Consider the following 22,235-nt stretch of genomic DNA (forward strand, 5'->3'; position numbering starts at 1 on the left):
GGGAAGACTGGGTGTTGTTATTTTTGTTTTGGTTCTATGCGTGTCTCGTCACTGTGGCCCCCACACTTCCACTGGGGGCTTTGAGCAATCTCTCGCCTGCGGTTCTCAGCAGGTAAGGTCCGTCCCAGTCCCAGGGCATTGTCGTTTGTGTACGATTGAGCGAGATGACAGGGGCAATTCTGTTCTTCAGAATGACAAATGACCTCTTTGATAAATATATGATTCTAACCTTACTTATAGCACTTGGCACTGTACTTCCCTCTAGAGCAGGGGTGCGCGACAAGGGCCGATCCGTTTCAGGATTTAGTGCCAGCTTCTGGCCTTAAGTATTGACTCAGTCATATCTTATGTGACGTGTATGAGTACCGGCTACAGCTGCAGACTGTAAGCGTATCCTGATGATTTCACTGTGCTCAAGTACAGGCTTGAAACAGGGTCATTTATAGAGCTGTCAGCAAATTAAAAACATGCTAATTGGTTGGAACAAAGCCCGTACGCAGACCGGCCCTCGAGGACCGGAGTGGTGCACCCCCTGCTCTCGGGTCTGTCAGCGCACTTGTCCCAGCTTATGCCGACGCTCTGGATGTCTACAGTGTAATATGTAATGTGATGTAACCCAAGGGAATTCAACATGAAGTAATCATTAAGTCAATATGCATCTCACATTTGACCTGACCCTAAATTGATACCCATTTAATTCACCTAAGCCAAACCACATATGAATATGTCTTTGTGAAGGGATAAGCAAATATATAGACTATCCTGCATTTCCTTTTTTTTTATTTTTTTTTTATTTAGGAAACTACATATTTAGTGGACTAATAATGTTCTTATTAAACTGCATAATAACACAGTAGTTGATTCAAGTTGGATGTGTTTAACTGCTGAATATATAGGCTATTTATTTTCCAGTCGTTCACGCTGGGCAACGCAAACTTTCCCGCCCTTTCAACATGCTGAAGCGCCGTCAGTAACATGAGGGGAGTGTAAGGTGCTGGACGGGCGGTGCGGTCTCAGGTTGTCTCCCGGTTTTCTGACTGCACTTTCGTATTTCCGCCACGCGTCTCCAAACATTTTTTTTTTTTTTTTTTTTTTTTTTATGCAGACAATACAAACATACAAAATAATAAGTATACAAATACAATCTATACAGAACAATTACTGTGCCAAACAATAGAGAAAAAAACAAAAATAAATACCGGGGGGGGGAGGGGTGTTATACAAAAGGCATCAATACAATAAATTCAATCTACAAATAACTTAAAGTACAGACATTAATAGTTTTGACAGCTTTCTTATTAAAAGAATGTTTAATTAAACTTGTAAAAAGGGGCTTCTTTTTCGTAAATTTGCATTTATGGATATGACATTTGGCCAATATAATAATCAAATTTATCAGGTGAAATTACTGATAACCTGTCCCGAACAGAACGTTTAACCGCCGTTTGGACACGTACGGCCATTCACGATTTTCATCCAATAGTTAATATCGATTTTTTAAAAATTATATTGAAATATAAAAAAATGATATTCCCTCTAAATAACTGCCATTATATTTTTTATACAACTAAGTATATTTGCTTATCACATATGCCTACTCCACAGTTCAGAGTCTTTTCTTTTTAAAAACACAGTAACTGTTTTGAGTGTGAAGTTAGGTTTTCGTCGAGAGCGAAAAATTTTTCAGTTCATCCAACGTCCTCGTCGCCTACACTTTTAGACTGACCGGGACCTGGGTGATAATCTTTTTATTTTGATGCTGCCACTTGCAATCACAATTCCACCCGCTAGGACGTCCGGAGCGCGGGTCGTACTGTGTTCTCAAATTGCATGCAGAAGGTGAACATCTGGCAGCATGAGCAAACGGGACGAAGCAGCCGACGAGCCGTCAGGATCCCAGCGGCAGCCAGATCCAACAGAGGCGCCGAAGCGCGGTCCCGGAAGACCACGTAAACTGCAACAGGTATGCAGGCGCTGTTCTTTCTTTCTTTCTTTCTTTCTTTATTTCTTTATTTATTATTATTTTACAGAAATATGAGCTTAGATTGCGTATGGATGAATGAAACCACTGCAGCTGCAACTTTAACTTTGTTTTGTATAAATGTCTTACACGGGTAATATTTAATTCAAGTGTTGTGGAATATTTCAATTGAAACAAATTTGATGACATCGTATCACTTTAAATGAAATTCCATTTATATGTGGCCTGCTCATATCTCTGAAACGCTTTCGTTTAAACGATCTGGTCCACGAATTGTGGGTCTCGGCTACACGTATGTCCCCTATATGATCAATGTAAAAAATGTACTTATGAATAATATTAATAAACGTTAAGTGTGCACGTTTATTAAACTATAAACATTTATATGTCTCGGACAATGTGCATTTGAGTATTTTTCATGTCAAACTAATAGGAATAACAATGGTGCAATAAGAAAAATGATTAGGGCAGTGAACTGTTTTTTCCCATTAGTTGAACGAATCAGTATATTCATTGGGAAACGTTAAACTCGTTCATTAGGAGGCCAAGCACCAAAGGTGCAAGGCTCTCAATTGTACTCCTTGGTATAATTATTACACTGATTTTTTTCAGTTCTGGCAACAGCCGGGTCACTTTTTAGGAAATATTGGCACACTGAAAATGGCACAATTCAACGAGTGTTTTTCACCTTGACTGGCCTCTTGGTGGAGCTACAGCAAATGGTTCAAAACGTTAGTTTTCGGTTCAAACAAACAAACAAATAAACAGTGTGCGGTGCACTGTAAAATCCACTGTGAAATTACCCTGGCCTTCTGAAATGGTGGGCTGTTTTAGTATCGGCTGGCAGCAGCAGGATGGTCCCTGGCCTTTTCTTTCTTTAGCCCTATATCCCTTTAGCCCTATAGCCCTTTCACCCTATTGGCTGTTAGCCTGTTAGCCCTTTAACCATATAGCCCTATCACCCTATTGGCTGTTAGCCTGTTAGCCCTTTAACCCTATAGCCCTATCACCCTATTGGCTGTTAGCCTGTCAGCCTGTTAGCCCTTTAACCCTATAGCCCTATCACCCTATTGGCTGTTAGCCTGTTAGCCCTTTAACCCTATAGCCCTATCACCCTATTGGCTGTTAGCCTGTTAGCCTGTTAGCCCTTTAACCCTATAGCCCTATCACCCTATTGGCTGTTAGCCTGTTAGCCTGTTAGCCCTTTAACCCTATAGCCCTATCACCCTATTGGCTGTTAGCCTGTTAGCCCTTTAACCCTATAGCCCTATCACCCTATTGGCTGTTAGCCTGTTAGCCTGTTAGCCCTTTAACCCTATAGCCCTATCACCCTATTGGCTGTTAGCCTGTTAGCCCTTTAACCCTATAGCCCTATCACCCTATTGGCTGTTAGCCTGTTAGCCCTTTAACCCTATAGCCCTATCACCCTATTGGCTGTTAGCCTGTTAGCCCTTTAACCCTATAGCCCTATCACCCTATTGGCTGTTAGCCTGTTAGCCCTTTAATCACCCTATTGGCTGTTAGCCCTTTAACCCTATAGCCCTATCACCCTATTGGCTGTTAGCCTGTTGGCCCTTTAGACCATCCATCCATCCATCCATCGTCACCCGCTTATCCGGAGTCGGGTCGCGGGGGCAGTAGGCAAAGCCGGGTATTCCAGGCGTCCCTCTCCCCAGCAACGCATTCTAGCTCCTCCTGGGGGATCCCGAGGCGTTCCCTGGCCAGGAGAGATATATAATCTCTCCAGCGGGCTCTGGGTCTCCCTCGGGGTCTCCGCCCAGTTGGACGAGCCCGGAAAACCTCCAAAGGGAGGCGCCCGGGAGGCATCCTGATGAGATGCCCGAACCACCTCAATTGGCTCCTTTCGATGCGAAGGAGCAGCGGCTCTACTCCGAGCTCCCTCCGGATGTCCGAGCTCCTCACCCTATCTCTAAGGCTGAGCCCGGCCACCCTACGGAGGAAGCTCATTTCGGCCGCTTGTATACGCGATCTCGTTCTTTCGGTCACTACCCAAAGCTCGTGACCATAGGTGAGGGTTGGGACGTAGATCGACCAGTAAATCGAGAGCTTCGCCTTCCGGCTCAGCTCCTTCTTCACCACAACGGTCCGGTGCAACGCCCGCATTACTGCTGACGCTGCACCGATCCGCCTGTCGATCTCACGCTCCCTTCTACCCTCACTCGTGAACAAGACCCCGAGATACTTGAACTCCTTCACTTGGGGCAAAGACTCGTTCCCAACCCGGAGGGAGCAATCCACCGTTTTCCGGCAGAGAACCATGGCCTCGGACTTGGAGGTGCTGACTCTCATCCCGGCCGCTTCACACTCGGCTGCAAACCGCTCCAGTGCGTGCTGAAGGTCACGGTCCGATGAAGCCAGCAGAACCACATCATCCGCAAAAAGCAGAGATGCGATTCTGAGGTCACCAAACCGGACACTCTCCTCACCTCGGCTGCGCCTTGAGATCCTGTCCATGAATACCACAAACAGGACCGGTGACAAGGGGCAACCTTGGCGGAGTCCAACACCCACCGGAAACGTGCTTGACTTTGTGCCGAGAATGCGGACACAGCTCTCACTTTGGTTATACAGGGACCTGATGGCTCGTAACAACGGCCCCGGTACCCCATACTCCCGCAGTACACCCCACAGGGTTCCCCGGGGGACACGGTCGAAAGCCTTCTCCAAGTCCACAAAGCACATGTGGACTGGATGGGCAAACTCCCATGACCCCGCCAGCAACCCTGCCAAGGTAAAGAGCTGGTCCACTGTTCCACGGCCAGGACGGAAGCCACATTGCTCCTCCTGAATCCGAGGTTCGACCGTCGGTCGGAGCCTCCTTTCCAGTACCCTAGAGTAAGCTTTCCCAGGGAGGCTGAGGAGTGTGATACCCCGGTAATTAGACCTATAGCCCTATATCTCTTTAACCCTATAGCCCTATCACCCTATTGGATGTTAGCCTGTTAGCCCTTTAGCCCTTTAGCCCTATAGCCCTATATCCCTTTAGCCTGTTATCCCTTTAGCCCTATAGTCCTTTAGCCTGTTAGCCCATTAGCCGGTTAGCCCTTTAGCCCTGTAGTCCTTTATCCTGTTAGCCCGTTAGCCCATTAGCCGGTTAGCCCTATATCCCTTTAGCCCTATAGCCCTATAGTCCTTTAGCCCTTTAGCCCATCAGCCTGTTAGCCCTATAGCCCTATAGCCCGTTAGCCTGTTAGCCTTTTACTCCTATAGCCCTATATCCGGTTAGCCCTTTAGCCTTATAGTCCTTTAAAACCTGTTAGCATGTTAGCCCTTTAGCCTGTTAGCCCATTACTCCATTAGCCTTGTTCTTGTCTCTCCTCAGGAACTCATCGGGGAGTCAGTGCCTAAACGAGCGCGTGGGCGACCAAAAGGCAGCAAAAACAAGCGCCCCTCAAACCTGCAGAAGGTAGGGACCGGATTAACATCCACTCACTGTTGCTCAGCAGAACAAGATATAAACACACATACAATCATACACAAACATAGACACACAATCATAAACACAAACACACTTTTTAATGCATTTAGCTAATGCTCTTATCCAGTGTGACCTTTATACAAACACAAGTGCAAAGGTCACGGGTCAAAGTGCAAAGGTCATTCCCTAGAGAGGGAATGCAGCATAAGCTCCCAGCTGAGAGAGCAGGTGCAGGAGGTGTAGACTTTAGCAGCAACACCATCAGAAATTAACACTGTCATAGACAGTCAAAATATAAAATAAAAGGTTTAACTTTAATCTTCATATATGATTAAATTTCAATTGATTAATTGTGCCATTATTGTTTATTTTTTTATCTTTCTTTGCTGTAGAAAGTATTGCCCTCTGGTGAGAAAAGACCCAGAGGCAGACCTAGAAAATGGGTAAGCTTCCAAGCTTCTTTGTTTTGGGTTTTCTGTAGATGTTTCAGTAACAGACCACAGGGCCCATCCATACATTAGTGCTCTTAGGCTGAACCAGAAACACTGCACACTGGATGTGGACCGGGGGGGGGGGAGCCCTTTATCTGCAGTCGAATGCTCCACCTAGGAATAAAGCACAAAAAAAACATTAACAGTGGAATTTGACATCACAGTGTTATTTGTTTTGAGTTTTCGCCGCAATTAATTGAAGTAATTCATGTAATTTAGCTCAATTCTGAATTTCCATGCCTACGTGTGTGTGTTTGACATACTGTACGTTGTTCGAAAAGCGTAATTACATGGGGAATGGAGTGTAGTCCGAAAATGCTGTTCGGAAAGTAGTGGAGTCGTTCAGTCAGTCGTTGAAGCGGTTTGGAGTCCTCCACAGAAATCCTCACACGCTCCGGGACCCGAGCAGAAGGAGTGTGTCTCTTTCCTCCGAAAACACCCCCTCTCATTCTGACAAAGGGCATTTCTATTCTTCAGGGAATTTTCCAGATTACACTGGTGGGTACATTTTTGTCCCCTACAAAAAGGGCCTTGATCGGATCAGCTGCTGTGTTCACGAGAGCCACGCCCTCTGGAGTCCTCGTAGTACAACTGGCATACGATAGCCATCCTGCGAGTACGAGTCTAGTATGCAAACGCAACGCGTCCGCCGCAGCTGTTTCAAATGACTGAACAGAGCCAAGGTGGGTCAGTGAAAATGTGGTGTAATCGGCCCTTTGGCCTACTCCCCGGAGGGGTTTTGCACTTTGTCTTTTTTTGTTCGTTGTATTGTGTTCTCGTTCCTTGTTACATTACGTTACATTGTTGGCATTTGGCTCTTATCCAGAGCGACGTACAGACTAAGCAGGAGACAATCCTCCCCTGGAGCAACGCGGGGTTAAGGGCCTTGCCCAAGGGCCCAACGGCTGTGCGGATCTTATTGTGGCTACACCGGAATTAGAACCACCGATCTTGCGACCTTGCGTGTCCCAGTCGTTTACCTTAACCACTACACTACAGGCCGCCTTGTCTAGTTAGTCTGCAGGACAAGCCTACAATGTCATTGACAGATTCTCAAAATGTGCCCTCGAAATATGTACTACTAAGCATATGGCCCTAAACACTGCTGTGGTTAACTGTCTCTTTCCCTCCCAGTGCCCCGGCCCTGAACACTGCTGTGGTTAACTGTCACTTGAGTTGGATGTCCTCCTCCATTTTGATATTAGTCGCTCTCATTCTGGGTCAGTGTGGCTCAAGGGGAGTGCCTACCCCTGCCTTTCTTCTTAAAAAAACTTCAGAAAGCACAGACCAATTGCTCTGGATTATGGATTTTAAATGGATGTTTTTGTGAGTTATCGCTTTTACGAATGGAATTCTCCTTCATTTCCAACGAGCCTTGAATGATGTAAACGCTAGTTCTAATATGCAGTTTGGATGAGATCTCTGTTCTTGTAAACTATTGTTTGATACATTTTGCATTCTCAAAGTTTAAGATCAAATTATGCTACGTGCAGTACATGCCAACATCCTAATTCATTTATAGGTCATGGAAACAGAGTACGACACTGAAAGATTACTGAGCATAATTGGGGACTTAAATTTAAACAAGTTACAAATTAGTTTGTAAAACCACAAGAGAAGGTCATTCTCTATGATAATTTCATGTGGGTGTCGCTTGGCGATGTCATCCTTTAACACCAGCTACGGATGGCAAGCTTCTGAACAAAAGAGGTTTTATTTCATTGAGAAGCGACTCTGTTCAGGCTCTGCGCGGGCGTGAGATCACATGCGTCATTTTGCACATCTCCCACCTCGGTTCCGTAGCTTCCGTCCACGCTCAACTGAAGCAGAAATGGTAAATGGTTGGCATTTATATAGCGCCTTTATCCAAAGCACTGTACAATTGATGCTTCTCATTCACCCATTCATACACACACTCACACACCGACGGCGATTGGCTGCCATGCAAGGCATCAACCAGCTCGTCAGGAGCATTTGGGTGTTAGGTGTCTTGCTCAGGGACACTTCGACACAGCCCGGGCAGGGGATCGAACCTCCGACTGCCAGACTACTGTTCTTACTGTCTGAGCCATGTTGCAGCATGAGTTGTGCATTTAGGGTGGGTGACATACTCTATGGCCATTGTCGAAATGATGTCATATCTATGATGTCATATCTGTGGTTTCACCTGGCTTTCATGTTACATTACATGCCATTTGGCAGACGCTTTTATCCAAAGCGACTAACAGTTGATTAGACTATGCAGGAGAATATCCTCCCCTGGAGCAATGCACGGTTAATGCACGGTATATTTTGCATACAGTATACAAAAGTTACTGTCCTCTCACTGAGAGAATGTTGCTATCTGTGAGCAGTTGTGTGTCCATGCGTGACGTGCTCTGTTTGAACGTCGGCTGTGCGATGTTTGATGTTCAGATGAAAAGTGCTGTTGAGGACAGACGATTTTATTTATATATCAACCTGCACTGGGACAGAAATGAGCTAGGAGCTCAAATCTGCAGCAAAGCATCCCCTCTCATTAATCGAGATTTATCAACTAAAATAATGTGTATTTCTTTGCAGCCACAGCAAGAGATCCACAAGAAGCCTGCTCAGGTTTGTGAATGGCACCCGATAGAAATCTGCTCAAAATAACCTGAATAGCTTGCACAAACCAAAAGAGCCAGAATGGCCGCCTGTTTTATGAACTGCATGTCTTCCCTTAATTCTCGCCTCATGTAGGATGGGAACAAAACATACTGTAAGCCATGACAGTGATTGCATGGGTCAAAGATTCAGTTGAAATGACCATTCAGTTAGCCAGTTAAAGATCACATAGTATGAATACAGCATACAAAAACACATCTTTCAGTGCAGGGGCAGTTGTGGTTTTCTGCGATTTCTGTGTAGGTTGTCCATTGTTCTGTTCTGTGGACACACTGGAGAGAGATGTGGCATCCTAAACAGCAAGAAAGCAGATGAGAGTGGATGCAAATGTTTTGTTTTTTTAATCAAAATTATGCTCTTCAACTATGAAACGTTGCAGGTGAAAGAGGAAGAGAAGGAGGAGAAGGAGGAGGAGGACTGAAGAACCAGGACATTTTTCGGAGAGCCATCGCTACCTCAATCAGCTGGCCAGTGTTTTTAAAGAGAAAACGATGATGTCTTAACAACTTGAACAACCTTCATTTGATTTTTAAATGATTGCCTTTGGATGTTAGTTTTAGTCGTTTGTTGTAAATCTGGAATATTAATATGCATATGACCTCAGAACTTGGAACAATGGTTTATTTAGGGCAGGGGTCTTCACTCCTGGTCCTGGAGAGCCGCAGGGTGTGCTGGGGTCCTCACTCCTGGTCCTGGAGAGCCGCAGGGTGTGCTGGGGTCTTCACTCCTGGTCCTGGAGAGCCACAGGGTGTGCTGGGGTCTTCACTCCTGGTCCTGGAGAGTCGCAGAGTGTGCTGGGGTCCTCACTCCTGGTCCTGGAGAGCCGTAGGGTGTGCCGGGGACCACTGGCCTAGGGCATGTGAGCCAAAATCAGGGATGGGCAACTCCAGTCCTGCCTACTCCACTGCCACCAGGCTCAATGAGCTCATTAGCTAATTAGCTATATGCACCAAATGGACCACAAAAGAAATGCTACAATACAAGAACATTTACCAGCTGCTGTTTATATCAGGGAATGTGGCTATAAATGACAGATCATGTAAATTATTGGGCTAATTGAATAATTAAGAGCAGAAATTTCAGGTCTGAAATCCAGAAACAGATACCTTGCCCATCCCTGCTCTAGATAAACTACAGGTATTACTCATAACATACAGTGCAATCACGACATTACATTCTAGGCATTTGGCAGACGCTCTTATACAACAAAGTGCAAAACATTCTTGTTACTTTTTAAACTATTTATTCCTTTAGAACTATGTACCATCTATGTGTATGCCTCAGACTACAAACTCAATCTTCTGACTGCTCAGTGAACAAAGGCCTACCTCAAGAATAGAAAAGGGGTGAATATTACTGCATTATACACGTAGTGTTACTGCTCATTATACAAGTAGTGTTACTGTTGTGCATGACTGCAGGTGATCACTGTTGAAAGATTTCTGCTGCGGGAAAAGACTGAAACACATCTGCTTTGACACTTTGACAAGAGAGACTTCTAAAGAAACTTGGAACTTTGCCATTTCTTTCTGTTGTGTTTTGTGCACTGTGTTGGCAATATTAAAAAGTGGATTTTGTGTTACATTTGATTTGTGGTTTAACTTCTGGAGACATCATGAACATCATTTTTTTTTTTTTTTTTTTTTTTTTTTTTTTAATCTGCAAAAATAAAAAATCTAAATGAAATTGCTAAACAGCAAGCCTAGACGATAGTTACTAGACTACAGGCTACTGGAATTTAATATTTTTAAAAACACTGCTCGATATTGTAGCATACATTATACAACTTTGTAGGCCCTTTTCAATCTTAATTGCAGCAGAATAGTTTAGAATCATTTTGAAGTAAGTGCCAAATTAAATAAAAAATTTTACGAGCCACTGGCTTCAGTGTCTGGGTCATCACGTTTGCGGAAATAGTGTGCTGTCAATATTTCAGATATTTACCCAATATTCAGTTATATATATAATTTGACTGAAAAAAACTATGTCTCGTATACTTCTGATAATTTCATTTTGTGACAATTGTACATCTTGTCCTTTTATATCAAACCATGAAAGCTTGAAAGAACATTCTATGTACTATTCTGCGTCTGTATATCAGTTATTTCCATGAATGGCTACACGTCAATTACTTTTAAATCTGCGTGAAGTTAATCGCCCCGTTTTTGCTGTGCCAAACCAGCTGGGCAAAACGGGGCAGCCGATTACGCAACAAGGTATCGTCTTACTCCATTATCCCACAAATCAAGCCCAGATCCCCGGGAAATACGCCCAGTTCGCACAGCTTCAGCTTCTCTGAAGCCATTGTCACCGCTGCCAGCCGACAGGAGCCCGGGCGAAAAGGTAGGGGACTGAAAATTTACATTCCGATGTCGCTGTGTGCAATGTAATCCGAAATTTCTTTTCCCAATTCAGCCAGAGGCAGCACCAATTTTAAAGCAAAGTTAGTTCTGCGACTTGGCATGCTACACGTTTTTTCACTGTGAAGCCTTGCTTTTGGACACATTCCAGAAGAAAACAATGCGCGCACTAAAGTAAATTGCTCGTCCCTGTAGCCTATTGTTCTTTCGTAATGACGCAAATTCATCGTGTCTCGACTTCATTGATGCACCTCAGATCCCGGGTGGCCGTAGTGTTGACGTCATCTTTTCGACTAATTTATGTAATCCAGGCTATTATCCGTTATAAGATAAATGCGTAGTAGAGTACATTATGGAAATTAGAGGACATATGCATGAACTATGCATTTTATTCAAACTTTGTCGGTGTATAAGAGAGAGAACATTTGGTCTGACTCGCGATTGGCATGTCATTTGGTTAGATGGTTCGAGGGTTCACTATTTTACTTTTCATGTCCCAGGCGCAGCACATAAAAGACCACACTGATTGCCACGTAGAAATATGTGTGAAAAACACGCAAATATAACATGTTTTCCTATTAGTTGAGACTGAAGCTTTATCATGGCACGATATTAACTATAGGCCTAATACATTTTATCATGAAGTTTTTCCTGCAAAAGAAAAAACTTTTTCCTACAGCTATGAATAAATGTGATTCAACACAGAAACTACCTTGTCAACTACTCTGGTAAAGCCAGTTTTTCTTCCTCAAACAAAATCCATTCCACAAGTACCTACCGTTTAATTCAGCCGTGTAAAAGAAAATGTGCATGTACACATAGCCTGCATGCACTGCATGTGCTACATTTAAACTAAAGCCTGCAAAATGGTGGGATCAGTTGGGAAAATTGATTAGCAGCATGTTTAATAGCACAGTTACTACACATCTCAGACGGTGTTAAAGAGCACGTTCGGTCCCCTGTGTTGAACCTGCTCATGACCTGTCCTCTTTTCCCCCGTCGGACAGACGAGGAGGGGAGATGGTTGAAGTGGTGCACATGATTGACAGCGAGGTGTTCCTGGCCTTCTCCACGTACGGCACCATCATCATCCTCAAGACCATGCTGGTGTCTCTCTTGTCTGCTTCCTACCGACTCACAAGAAGGGTACAGCTCAGCGTATGAAGACAAATGACAGAATATCGCTGTGTCATATACGATGTAAAATAGTATTGAAAAGTATAATGATTAGAACATAACATAAAAATGAGGACATTCATACAAAGGTATAGTGCCTTACAAAATTTAACAGGACTATCATGTAGAGATATGCACATGATGAACATAGCAAAATGGGCGTATACAAAGACAGAAAGGTATAATTGTACAATATGTTAAAACACAAGAATACAAAAGCACCATCCACCCTGGATTCCGGCACTTAAGCCCGTTAATATTACTATTACTGCTACTTCTATACTCTGTCTTCAAAATAGCAACACCTACATTTTTGTGTATTAAAAAAAGAAATCATATCTGTCTGACTCTTATGCCTCATAATATAATTCTGACACAAGCTTCATAAAGACAACATGCTTTAAATTAGTTGTCCTAGAAAATATGTAGATTTGTTATATTTTGTAATAAACCGTCCTGTCTTCCCTCCTTCCTGTATCTGAAGGGTTTTAATGGAGACGCTGGATTGATGAAGAGTGACGAAGAGCAGAAGAGGATGGATCCAGACACGCAGCGAATCAGAAGGTAGGCCTGTGGATCCAGACACGCAGCCAATCAGAAGGTAGGCCTGTGGATCCAGACACACAGCCAATCAGAAGGTAGGCCTGTGGATCCAGACACGCAGCGAATCAGAAGGTAGGCCTGTGGATCCAGACACGCAGCCAATCAGAAGGTAGGCCTGTGGATCCAGACACGCAGCCAATCAGAAGGTAGGCCTGTGGATCTCCAGGACGGACATCTGCATTGCAACGGCTGAACCCAGCACATCACACAGCTTGAGAGACTTCCACATACAGTGAGCAACTAGATTTTAAATAAAATCAGTCACAATCCTACGCACGCAGAAAAGAAGGTACGAAAAAGTGTCTAAAAGGTACAATGCTTGTCACTGGGGTGGTACCCTAGAGGTGTATAACATTGTACCCCTAACCCCGTGATTTATAATGAATCTGTACCTTTTTTACTTGTACAAGATATTCATTAGTATCTAAAGAACATGATTGTACTTTTTCAGGGTGCATTCAGGAAATCTGTGAGCTGTGGTGGGAAAAAGAAAAACGAGAATGAAATATCTCTCACATACTTATGAGTCTGACTTTTCTATTTTCTGGTATAAAAAAAGGATCATGATGGAAGCCTTTATAATAGGTATTGCTCTTGGTAACAGAACTGAGACGTCCTGCGCTGTGTGTGTTTGCTCTCCGCAGAGGCCATCAGAATGAGCTGGAGAACGTCCTGTTTGTGCTGATGGGTTTGCTCTATGCCCTGACCGGACCCGACCTCCACATCGCGCTCATGCACTTCCGGGTCTACGTGGGCTCCCGGGTCATCCTCACACTGGCACATATCACCTCCCTGCCCCAGCCTGCCAGAACCCTGCCATTCGCCGTGGGCTTAGCCTGCACCTTGTCTATGGCATACCGGGTATTCTGTACCGCATTGTACCTCTAGAGGGCGCCAACGTCATCCTGACTGCCGCCTGGGGGAAAGATTCGGAAAATGTCTTTTTGTCTGGAAATGATCAGTGTCCCAGCTTGCAAGCGTGAAACTTTGCATTTAGCACAGGCTGGCCCCAAAACACGTATACTCTAATACGGAGAGACAGATAGCCAAATGGTGGCACTACAGGAGTGCTTCAAAAAAATTTTAGTTTGAAAAATCATCAAAAGTCAACCTTTTCTGCTACAGTTCTGAATCTGAATCTGTGAGGTTATTGTCTCAAGTGAGACTAATTTTTCATACCCTGCAACCTGGTGAAAAGTCCAAAGTCCATTACTTTGTGTAATACTTGGTAATAAAACGTTTTGACTTCTGTTCAGTCTCCACCAAAGGCATCACAGCACATCTAAGTCTTGTGGAAAGCTTAAATATACCCGGAGTTATGAATTAAAATGTAAAAAATGAATACTGTCCTGTAGCTATAATTTCTCAATTTAGCTCTGTCTTTATGAAAAACAACTGAGAGCTGAAGCAAATACCTTAGAATATTGGTGTAGATAATAGCAAAAAAAATATATTCACACTTTAAAAAAAGAAAAAATTTGGATCTGCATAAAAAAAGTTTATGAAAGTGAGCATATTTTACATGTGAATAATTTTAATATGAGCTTCTCTTCTCGTTACCTTAGCACTCGGCCTTCTGGAACAAATGGTAAATGGTAAACGGTTAGCATTTATATAGCGCCTTTATCCAAAGCGCTGTACAATTGATGCTTCTCATTCACCCATTCATACACACACTCACACACCAACGGCGATTGGCTGTCATGCAAGGCGCCGACCAGCTCGTCAGGAGCATTTGGGGGTTAGGTGTCTTGCTCAGGGACACTTCGACACAGCCCGCGCGGGGGATCGAACCGGCAACCCTCCGACTGCCAGACGACTGCTCTTACTGCCTGAGCCATGTCATGTCGCCCGGCACACATCTCATGCCCCATTCTGAAACCTACACGAGCCCCTCCCTGGGTTTCCCTGTCTCCCTGCTCTCCGTTTCTCTCTCTGGTCTTGTTATCTCTTGTTACATTCTCACTATGTCTCTCTGTTATGAGAGTGGTTTGCCATTAGATTCATCATGTAACGTTTTTGGAGATTCTGTGAAAATGCACTCCAAATAAAGTTGTACTTTTGTCTTGACTATCCTAAGCCTCCCTATGGAAGTGGCCAGTGCTGGCATAAAAGTTCTTCTTTTGAAAAGAGTTACAGTATGCAATAAAAAGCTATTTCAGAAGAGCAGTAAAGGCCTGGCTTTTACCCAGCTCAAGGGGCGGTTTTTTTTATGGAAAGTACTTCTTTTCATGGTCCTTGCAGTGCACAAGTTTATGCTCTCACGTTAAAATGTTCAAATCTCATCACTTACTGGCATGTGCAGCAGCATGGTAATGCATAATCAGGTGCAGATGCTCTCTCTCTCTCTCTCTCTCTCTCTCACACACACACACGCACACACACATTTACGTTTACGTTTTTACAGATTACAGTGTATGTTCAAATGTAATTTAAGACAATAAACACTTTCAAATGTGTAAAATGTGCAAGTTTTAGTTTGAGCAGTAAGTGCGCACAAAATTCATTCCTGTCCTGAATTAACATATTTTCATGTGTCAGTGGTAGTTTGATGCTTGAATTAGGACACAATGAGCTCCCATGTTTTCTGTTAATAAGTGTCTATGCTTCATACTACGGAACCCCCTCCAAATTGAACATATTCAAACAAAGATGCACTTCAATACAGCCATTTAGAGCCTTTAGATACGATACCTCATCCTTGGATAGAGCAACGAAACTGACTGGCAGCACACTCACCATAGGGTTGAATGTGAGAAAAGAAAAATGAGAATTTGTCAATAAAGGCATTTGAAAAAAATCATCCTCAATATTAAGAATGGCGCATTTAAACTAAATTTTAATAACAAAGTATATTGGCGTTTTTGTATTATGTATTTATTGTATTTATCCATACATTCGTACATCCAACCAATCGTAAAAATGCACGTCCCATTCATTTATATTAGCGAAAACGCTCCCTCTATAATTCCACTAGGGGCAGCAGACTTACTGGTCTTCAAAACTGCCCGCAATCTGATTTGAACCATAGAACTGTGATACGAACACATCCCAGTCTGTGCCATGACTGTTTTCATCCCCGAAAAGGTTGTGGTTTTATATGTATGAAACGCTCTCTGGGATTTAATGCTTTACAAATATACGCAGTTCCTCGTTTAAATCACAACGATGTACATCACTACATAATTTTCGATAAAGAACTTTGTAAACATTGAAACTACGTTACCCAGAAAGCCTTTCGTGTAGAGCCTATCTGCGCACCCTCAGTGCGTTGGGAATGGTTATGCCCTCCCTCCTCCCGTTTCAATGTAAAATGGTGGTTAGAAGGTACTGCTGCTAAATACACAGAGGCAAAAAGAAAAAAGACAAACCATTCTTAGAGCAAACCAATTCAGAGCTTAAAAATAAACATAGGGCGAATTCAAGGTGTCACCTTACACACACCTGGACAGTTTAGAAAGATAACCAGTCCCCTCCCCATTTGGTGTGACTATCCCGTGGGAAAGGAATACCAGCAATAGAGACAGGGTGAGTATCCCACAAACTATCGCCATAAACTGGAATTACAAAGTAAGATAGCAGGATTTCTATTTGTGTGGCTATACGTACAGATCCGCATTTCAAGAAACCATCAATTTTCTTCAACACCAACTTTTGGCAGGGAAAAGGCAAAGGTTGACTTAGCTTCAGTGCCAAACTGTGGTCGAGTTGATTGGAGGAAGAGCGACAGGCTTTGCCGGGGCAGTGTAGGCCGCAGCACTGCTCCTGGGAGTGCTGTGCGCCTTGTTAGCTAGGTAGTTAGCATGTGGCTACATGTCAATGATTTGAACATCATTTGTGTTGCTAACCTGGCTATGTTTGTTGAGATTCTGGGTCACACAATACAAATAATGACATCGTTTTACACCCTGTCCTGTTTTGTTAAGTTAACTACATAAGCTGACCGTATTCCGCAAACACTTTACCGGCTTTTTCGTAAGAAACATCAGATGTCTCGGAACAAACGAGCAATGAACTTGGGGCGTGCATGTTCGGTAGCGTTAGACAGGCTAGCTAGAGCTAATTAAAACGAACAACCAGTGCCTGGGCTGAGAAAATGACAAATATATTATGAAGGCTTATCAATAGCTATTTGCTGGTGAATCTGTCAGAGTGATCACGCTTAGGTTGACTACTTGCTATTTACTAGTCTATAACTTGCATGGAAGTTACCTAGCTAGCACGACATCTAACCTGGAATTATGTGGGGCTAGTTCTAGCTAGCTAGGCTAGCTCGCTAATGTTAACCAAATTAGCTTGCTGTGCGTTGAAACACGTCATTAGTCTAACGCTAACTCGCGTCCTCACTTTATTGACATTAGTTGGATAGCTAAGTTAGCTAACGTTAGATAAGTTGTCGAGGCACGACGTTATTCTCTTAAACAGGACCGGAATGCAATTAGCCTAGCTAACTTGTTAGCTACAGTCATTTTACTTAGCCAATGTGACACAAATAACTTAACTAACGTTAGCGTCGGTAGATGACGTCTGACAGTTGTGGGGTATTAGCTAGCATAGCTTTTATTTTTTATGAGTCGATGTGGTCTAGTTAAGTCAGCCTAGCACAGTTAGCTAACTATGTGGTTCGTGGTTATTATTGATAGCTACGTAGAAAATAAATGCCTTTCCTCGGGGTCTACCTAGCTAGTTTGCTAGCCTAGCTAGCCCAGGCTATATCGTGCTGAGCTGGTCGTAATCAAAGCACGAGACCGACCAATGGTGGCTATTTATAAAATAGAACATTTTAATGAAATGACAGTATTAAAAATTAAACCTTATCGTTAGTCTAGATAGTCAGGTTAAATGGTTTACGCAGCTTACTGTGCTGTGTCGCTGTCTCATACTACTATTGCTAGACTAACGTTAGGCTAGTTGTCCGTTTGAGCAGTTTGATCGGCACTTAAGTTAAGACAGGCCAAAATGCTTTGGTGTTTCTTCGTATGCTAGCTAAATAAAGACTTGGTACTTGTATGGTTTCTAGATAACTAGACTAGTCTAAGTTAATGACGTTAGTGCTAGCATAGTCCAGCTCATTTCCAGGATGTCTTTCGTCGATTTGCTAGTATGAGAACGTCCCAATTGACAGTGTTAGTCTAAGTTAACTACTCAGCTAACGTTAGCTACTTCATTTCTTAGTAGCTAGCTAACTCGGTTACGTAAAACAGTCAATGTCAACTAGCTAACTGTTTACGTTGATTTTTGGAAAGCATTATACGTGGGTAAGTTAACTAATAGCTAATGCCTACGTGATGTGTATTTAACACGTTTTGCAATCCAAGTTGCACATGTGGAATACATTAATTCAGTAACTAGCTAACGTTGTCAATGTTACTGTGGCAAAGGGAAGCCCTGACTCGGCCGCCTTTATCATGGTGTGAGGCTCACTGGTGCACAGACATGAGAAAAAAAATAACACCTAATCACCACCAGCAATTAGTCATAGCCGTTAGGGCTTGGGGTGAATTCGTAGTTGAAGCCACGACTAAAACTGTCCAAGCATGCGACAGTAGTGACGAACTCAACGCTGCGAACTCGTACTGTTCACACAAACGTTCAGTGCCAGTGAAACAGTCGTCCTAACCGGCGGGAAAATTCCACAGCTGTAAAATGACCATGAAACGATCTCTTGGCACCAGGAGGGAATTAATGAATTGTGGGATACAGTACTGTTAGTACTTGGGGCTGTATTTTGTCCTGCCGTTGCCCTGGGGCATTGATATGGTACTTGCTTGCTGCCTTTCCCACGGTTACCAGCTGTTGTGAAGGCCTACAGGTGCCCAAAATCATTCTCCCACTGCATGATGCTTGACACGCTTCCGAGAGAGCACAAGTTGTTTTTCCAAATTATTGAAATGCAAGAACAGAGACCTGTAATGCCTTTGAGACTTTTTTGGGTAATCTATTTGGCAATAATCCTGCACATGAATGTTGCTTTGTTTTTCCCTGAATTTGGTTTGTACAATATGAAGGAGGAATTTTGCAACATGTGTGCCTTAGCTATGGGCTCAGGCTTATACAACTGAATTTGATAAGCTATGCCAGGGAGGGAGAAATTAACATTGTATTTTAAATAGCCTGTTGACTTGCAGTCCTCCCTGATGTAGCAAATTAAGTTCTGCTACCTATTGCGCATTGCTGTCTGAGGCCCTGGTGCCTGCATAGTTTTTCCAGCAAGGGGCTTATGCTTCAGTCAGGTGGTTATTGGTTCAGATCCCTGGTGGGGACTGTTTTCATGAAGCAGAATTACTGACTTGGCTGCATAAGTTAACTGAGTGAAAACGGGAACAGCTGCTCTTGCTTCAGTCCATGTTCCAGATTTGGGATGTTTCCGGGTTTTACGCGGCACACTTATCCAGATAACTCTGTAATCCTGCTTCGTGATACAGCCCCCTGGTTTACTCTAGTGGAGATCTGGCTACGGATTACGGGTTGAGTTGCTTTGGAATACTGGCTGCTCGTGTGCTCAAATTTCCATAAAGGTTACAGCTTTTCCACATTGTTCCGAGCAGCAATTTTTGGCAACCCTTTGACAGTGCGCTCCAGTCATCCCAAAAATCTTGCCAGAAATTAATTTCCCGAATAAAAAGAGGTATCAGTGTTTTCTTGAGCAGTCTTGAGTTTGACAGAGCGGTATTGTTTGACTTGCCTGTCTTGAAGCCATTCCGGGGCAGCGAGGTGACTTTCTGGAGGACAGGAGGTGCAATCGGACCGCTCACTCTGAAAGGGGTCGCGACCGGAGCGTCGTGCTGTCGTAATCTTTCCCTGGCTTCTCTCAGGAAGCCTTTGTGTGTCTGTGCGTTCGCTCCTGGTGACGTCCAACAGTGTAGCCTGAGGGGAGTTCAGCTCACTCAAAAACTGAGGAAAACTGCCGGCTTAAACAAATACTTAATTTCATGTAGTTCTAAAGTAAAGTTAATCCCACATAATTCTAGAGTTGCTAAAATTGTTTTTCCAATTTAATGCCACTTAATTGGTTTAACCTCTATTAATTAAAAATATATTTTGAATTTAAAAAATAATGTAAATGACCTGTTAACGCCAGTTAACGTTTAAGTATCAACAGTCATGTTCACTTGAATTATTTCAGTAACTTTCTGAGCTTACGGTAACCTAGTCTATCAATTAAAAAGATCTTGAGTTGAACTTTACACATTACATACAGAATGTAATGTTATGTAACTTGCTCGCAGGTCACGTTTTTCTTTTCCCCAGAAGTTCAGTGAAGCCCCCCACACTTGTAAGGACAGCTCACTTGCATTAATAGCATTTGGCATTTTGCCCTTATATGACTTGAACACTCAAAATTCACTTAAATTGAGTAACTGGAATTTCACGGGTTTACGCTGTCCTCAGATATTTTTGTGAGTGTTGCACTTATGATTTACAGCGTGGTCAAAAAACGTAATTGACAGAATTGCTCACGTGGGGGGGATCAGTACATGGAGTGGAGTGAGATAAAAACCTACTCCTTTCTGAACTGTTGAATAACCTTGTTCAGCATTTGCCCATTGACCTCTAGGCATGTAGCCGCCAACCACTGCTGGTCCAAAACTCCCCCCAAAAAAATGGAGGTCCAGGAATATAACTGTGCAGTGATGTAATGCCAGATTGGTCTTCCCACTGTCGTATCGGGCAGATCAGGCAGAGCGTGTTGCGTTTTGTCATTGTTGCATCCAGTACACCTCAGGGCTTTCCCTGCTTCCTCTTCAGATTTCTTCCCATTGGGGAGTTTTTTCTCGCCACCATTTTGGGGGTTTTTCTCCCAACTGGGGAGTTTTTTTTTTTTTCATACGCGTGCTATTTGTGGTTCACCACTTTTTTGACATGATGTTACTCTGTAAAGTGTCTGTGATAATTTTCTGTAGGATGTACAACACAAGTAGTTTCTATTTGATGTGAATGCCTGGGGGTTGGTGTTTGCCATCATACACACTCAAAGATACCTGAGAGAGATGATCTAGTAATAGCTTTCTATCGCCTGGCAACCGCTGGCAACCTTTAAATTGCCATTTCATTCAGGCCGTGATGAGGTGGGTGATGTTGTGGCTGTTTGTGGGAGCCGATTGCCCGCGTTCTGTCTCAAACGTGTCATTTCCTCTTGGGTCTCATGATCTATGATGACTTCACTCCGAGGCAGACTCATTTTGTTGCTCACCAGGTATTGGAGCAAAATACGCCACTTAAATCTATTTTGGGCTTTAGAGTGCTGGAAGCAGATAAATATATCAACAAGGCAGTGTGTCTCAGATCTAGGAGTGGAATCAACACTGGCTTAGATATCACAAATATTCTGTTGTTGGTACTTACCAAAAAAAATAAACGCAAGTGTACCACAATACAAATATTAAATGTGGCTGCCGTTGAACAGTTTACAGAAAAAGAGCAAATCGGTTGTGGGCAAGTGCCACACATGGGCACGTACACGAAGATGTCCTGGAATGTCAGGTCAAACCCGGGAAGCATGCTGAACCTGAAGAGTTTACAGCCCTGCTAAGTCCTACATGTACATGTTCTCACCTGTGCCCTGAGCGTTACACTGATCGTACAGGATCGGTCTCCGTACAGCCCGTGTCGGCACGCTCAGGGACGTCAGATGCCACTGTGTAAACCTGACTTGTGAAATAGACTGACCTGCGGAAGCTGGAGCCAGTTCAGTTTTCAGCGTTCGTTCTCATTTTCCACATGCAATTTACACTTTGGTATTTCCAACCTTTTTTCAGTGGGTGGTGGTGGTGGTGGTGGTGGGGGGGGGTGTCTATGAAGGACTTATCTGCCAATCTGCAGAAACATTAGCATCAGCCTTGGAACATCGGCTCGACGTCGGTCCGCCTCTTCTTTATTACCTTAATTTACCTGTAAATGACCTCGTTCAACTCCTTTTAGATGTTGATCTGCTTTCAGCCTTTTCTCACAGTGGGCCTGCATATCCACCACATGCGTGTGAAGATCAATGCACTTCCACTTCTCTACTGCGTCTGTTTGTGGACGCCGATATTTTCGTGCTTCTTTAGAAGTGACCAGGCTGCTTTTTCTGTCACTTCCTTAATGTTTCCCCAGGAGGATGTAGGGCTGAATTCAGGCAGTGAAATCTCATAATCTTTGACGGGTGGACATATAAAACGCGTTGCCCCCATCCATGTGTAAGAAAATTCTGTATAACTTCATTATAGCTCATAAAAAAATAAAAATGACTGGGCATGTTATTGAAGCTACGACTAATAAAATGTTTTCGCCTAGGTAACAAAACTGTCGCATTTCCGTGCCATTTTGCCATGCCTATGTCTAAATAGAAGAACTTCCCTTGGAGGAGTTCCAAGCAATCTCTTGTCTGAGTGAATATTTCTGAGTAAAACAACATTGACGCAATGGAGGGAATTTTCAGTGATGTGAAACATTGGTGAACATCTAAATTCATGCTTGAAATATTTTGCCATTATTCGGTATGCTTAGAAATAAGGAGCCTGCCTGCTTTTGAATAATAAATAGCATGTGAAATTATG

General features: G+C 43.4%; 3 protein-coding genes across 4 annotated transcripts in view; all 3 read left to right on the forward strand.

The window, feature by feature from the left end:
- Window positions 1–1,855: 1,855 nt before the first annotated feature.
- LOC133134718 (high mobility group protein HMGI-C-like) lies at window positions 1,856–9,027 on the forward strand. Its single transcript, XM_061251048.1, has 5 exons — window positions 1,856–1,963; window positions 5,325–5,408; window positions 5,813–5,863; window positions 8,474–8,506; window positions 8,937–9,027. The coding sequence occupies exons 1-5, from the start codon at window positions 1,856–1,858 to the stop codon at window positions 8,976–8,978; spliced, it is 318 nt and encodes a 105-aa protein (XP_061107032.1). The 3' UTR covers window positions 8,979–9,027.
- A 1,799-nt stretch (window positions 9,028–10,826) lies between these two features.
- Window positions 10,827–14,367, forward strand: LOC133135680 (microsomal glutathione S-transferase 1-like). Of its 2 annotated transcripts, XM_061252873.1 has the most exons (4): window positions 10,827–10,900; window positions 11,925–12,063; window positions 12,578–12,657; window positions 13,341–14,367. In XM_061252873.1, exons 2-4 carry the CDS (start codon window positions 11,938–11,940, stop codon window positions 13,582–13,584), a joined length of 450 nt encoding a protein of 149 aa, XP_061108857.1. In that variant the 5' UTR covers window positions 10,827–10,900; window positions 11,925–11,937; the 3' UTR covers window positions 13,585–14,367. The 2 variants fall into 2 exon arrangements, with proteins under 2 accessions (XP_061108857.1, XP_061108858.1); XM_061252874.1 differs by lacking the exon at window positions 10,827–10,900 and having other exon boundaries at window positions 11,924–12,063.
- A 1,629-nt stretch (window positions 14,368–15,996) lies between these two features.
- LOC133135814 (CCR4-NOT transcription complex subunit 4-like) overlaps window positions 15,997–22,235 on the forward strand; it is a 39,498-nt gene continuing 33,259 nt past the window's right edge. Inside the window, 1 exon segment of the mRNA XM_061253095.1 lies at window positions 15,997–16,224. The gene's annotated coding sequence lies outside the window, so the exon portion shown is untranslated.

Source organism: Conger conger, chromosome 8 (genome assembly GCF_963514075.1).
Source record: "Conger conger chromosome 8, fConCon1.1, whole genome shotgun sequence".
In the NCBI taxonomy this organism is placed as follows: domain Eukaryota; kingdom Metazoa; phylum Chordata; class Actinopteri; order Anguilliformes; family Congridae; genus Conger; species Conger conger.

What these genes read in the sequence shown, in the direction of transcription:
- LOC133134718 (XM_061251048.1), top strand. Translation starts at nt 1,856, where the DNA reads ATGAGCAAACGGGACGAAGCAGCCGACGAGCCGTCAGGATCCCAGCGG. An exon ending in GCCCCTCAAACCTGCAGAAG is followed by an intron (nt 5,409 to 5,812) that starts GTAGGGACCGGA and finishes TCTTTGCTGTAG; the next exon opens with AAAGTATTGCCCTCTGGTGA. An exon ending in TCCACAAGAAGCCTGCTCAG is followed by an intron (nt 8,507 to 8,936) that starts GTTTGTGAATGG and finishes GAAACGTTGCAG; the next exon opens with GTGAAAGAGGAAGAGAAGGA.
- LOC133135680 (XM_061252873.1), top strand. Translation starts at nt 11,938, where the DNA reads ATGGTTGAAGTGGTGCACATGATTGACAGCGAGGTGTTCCTGGCCTTC. An exon ending in CCTACCGACTCACAAGAAGG is followed by an intron (nt 12,064 to 12,577) that starts GTACAGCTCAGC and finishes CTGTATCTGAAG; the next exon opens with GGTTTTAATGGAGACGCTGG. An exon ending in GACACGCAGCGAATCAGAAG is followed by an intron (nt 12,658 to 13,340) that starts GTAGGCCTGTGG and finishes TGCTCTCCGCAG; the next exon opens with AGGCCATCAGAATGAGCTGG.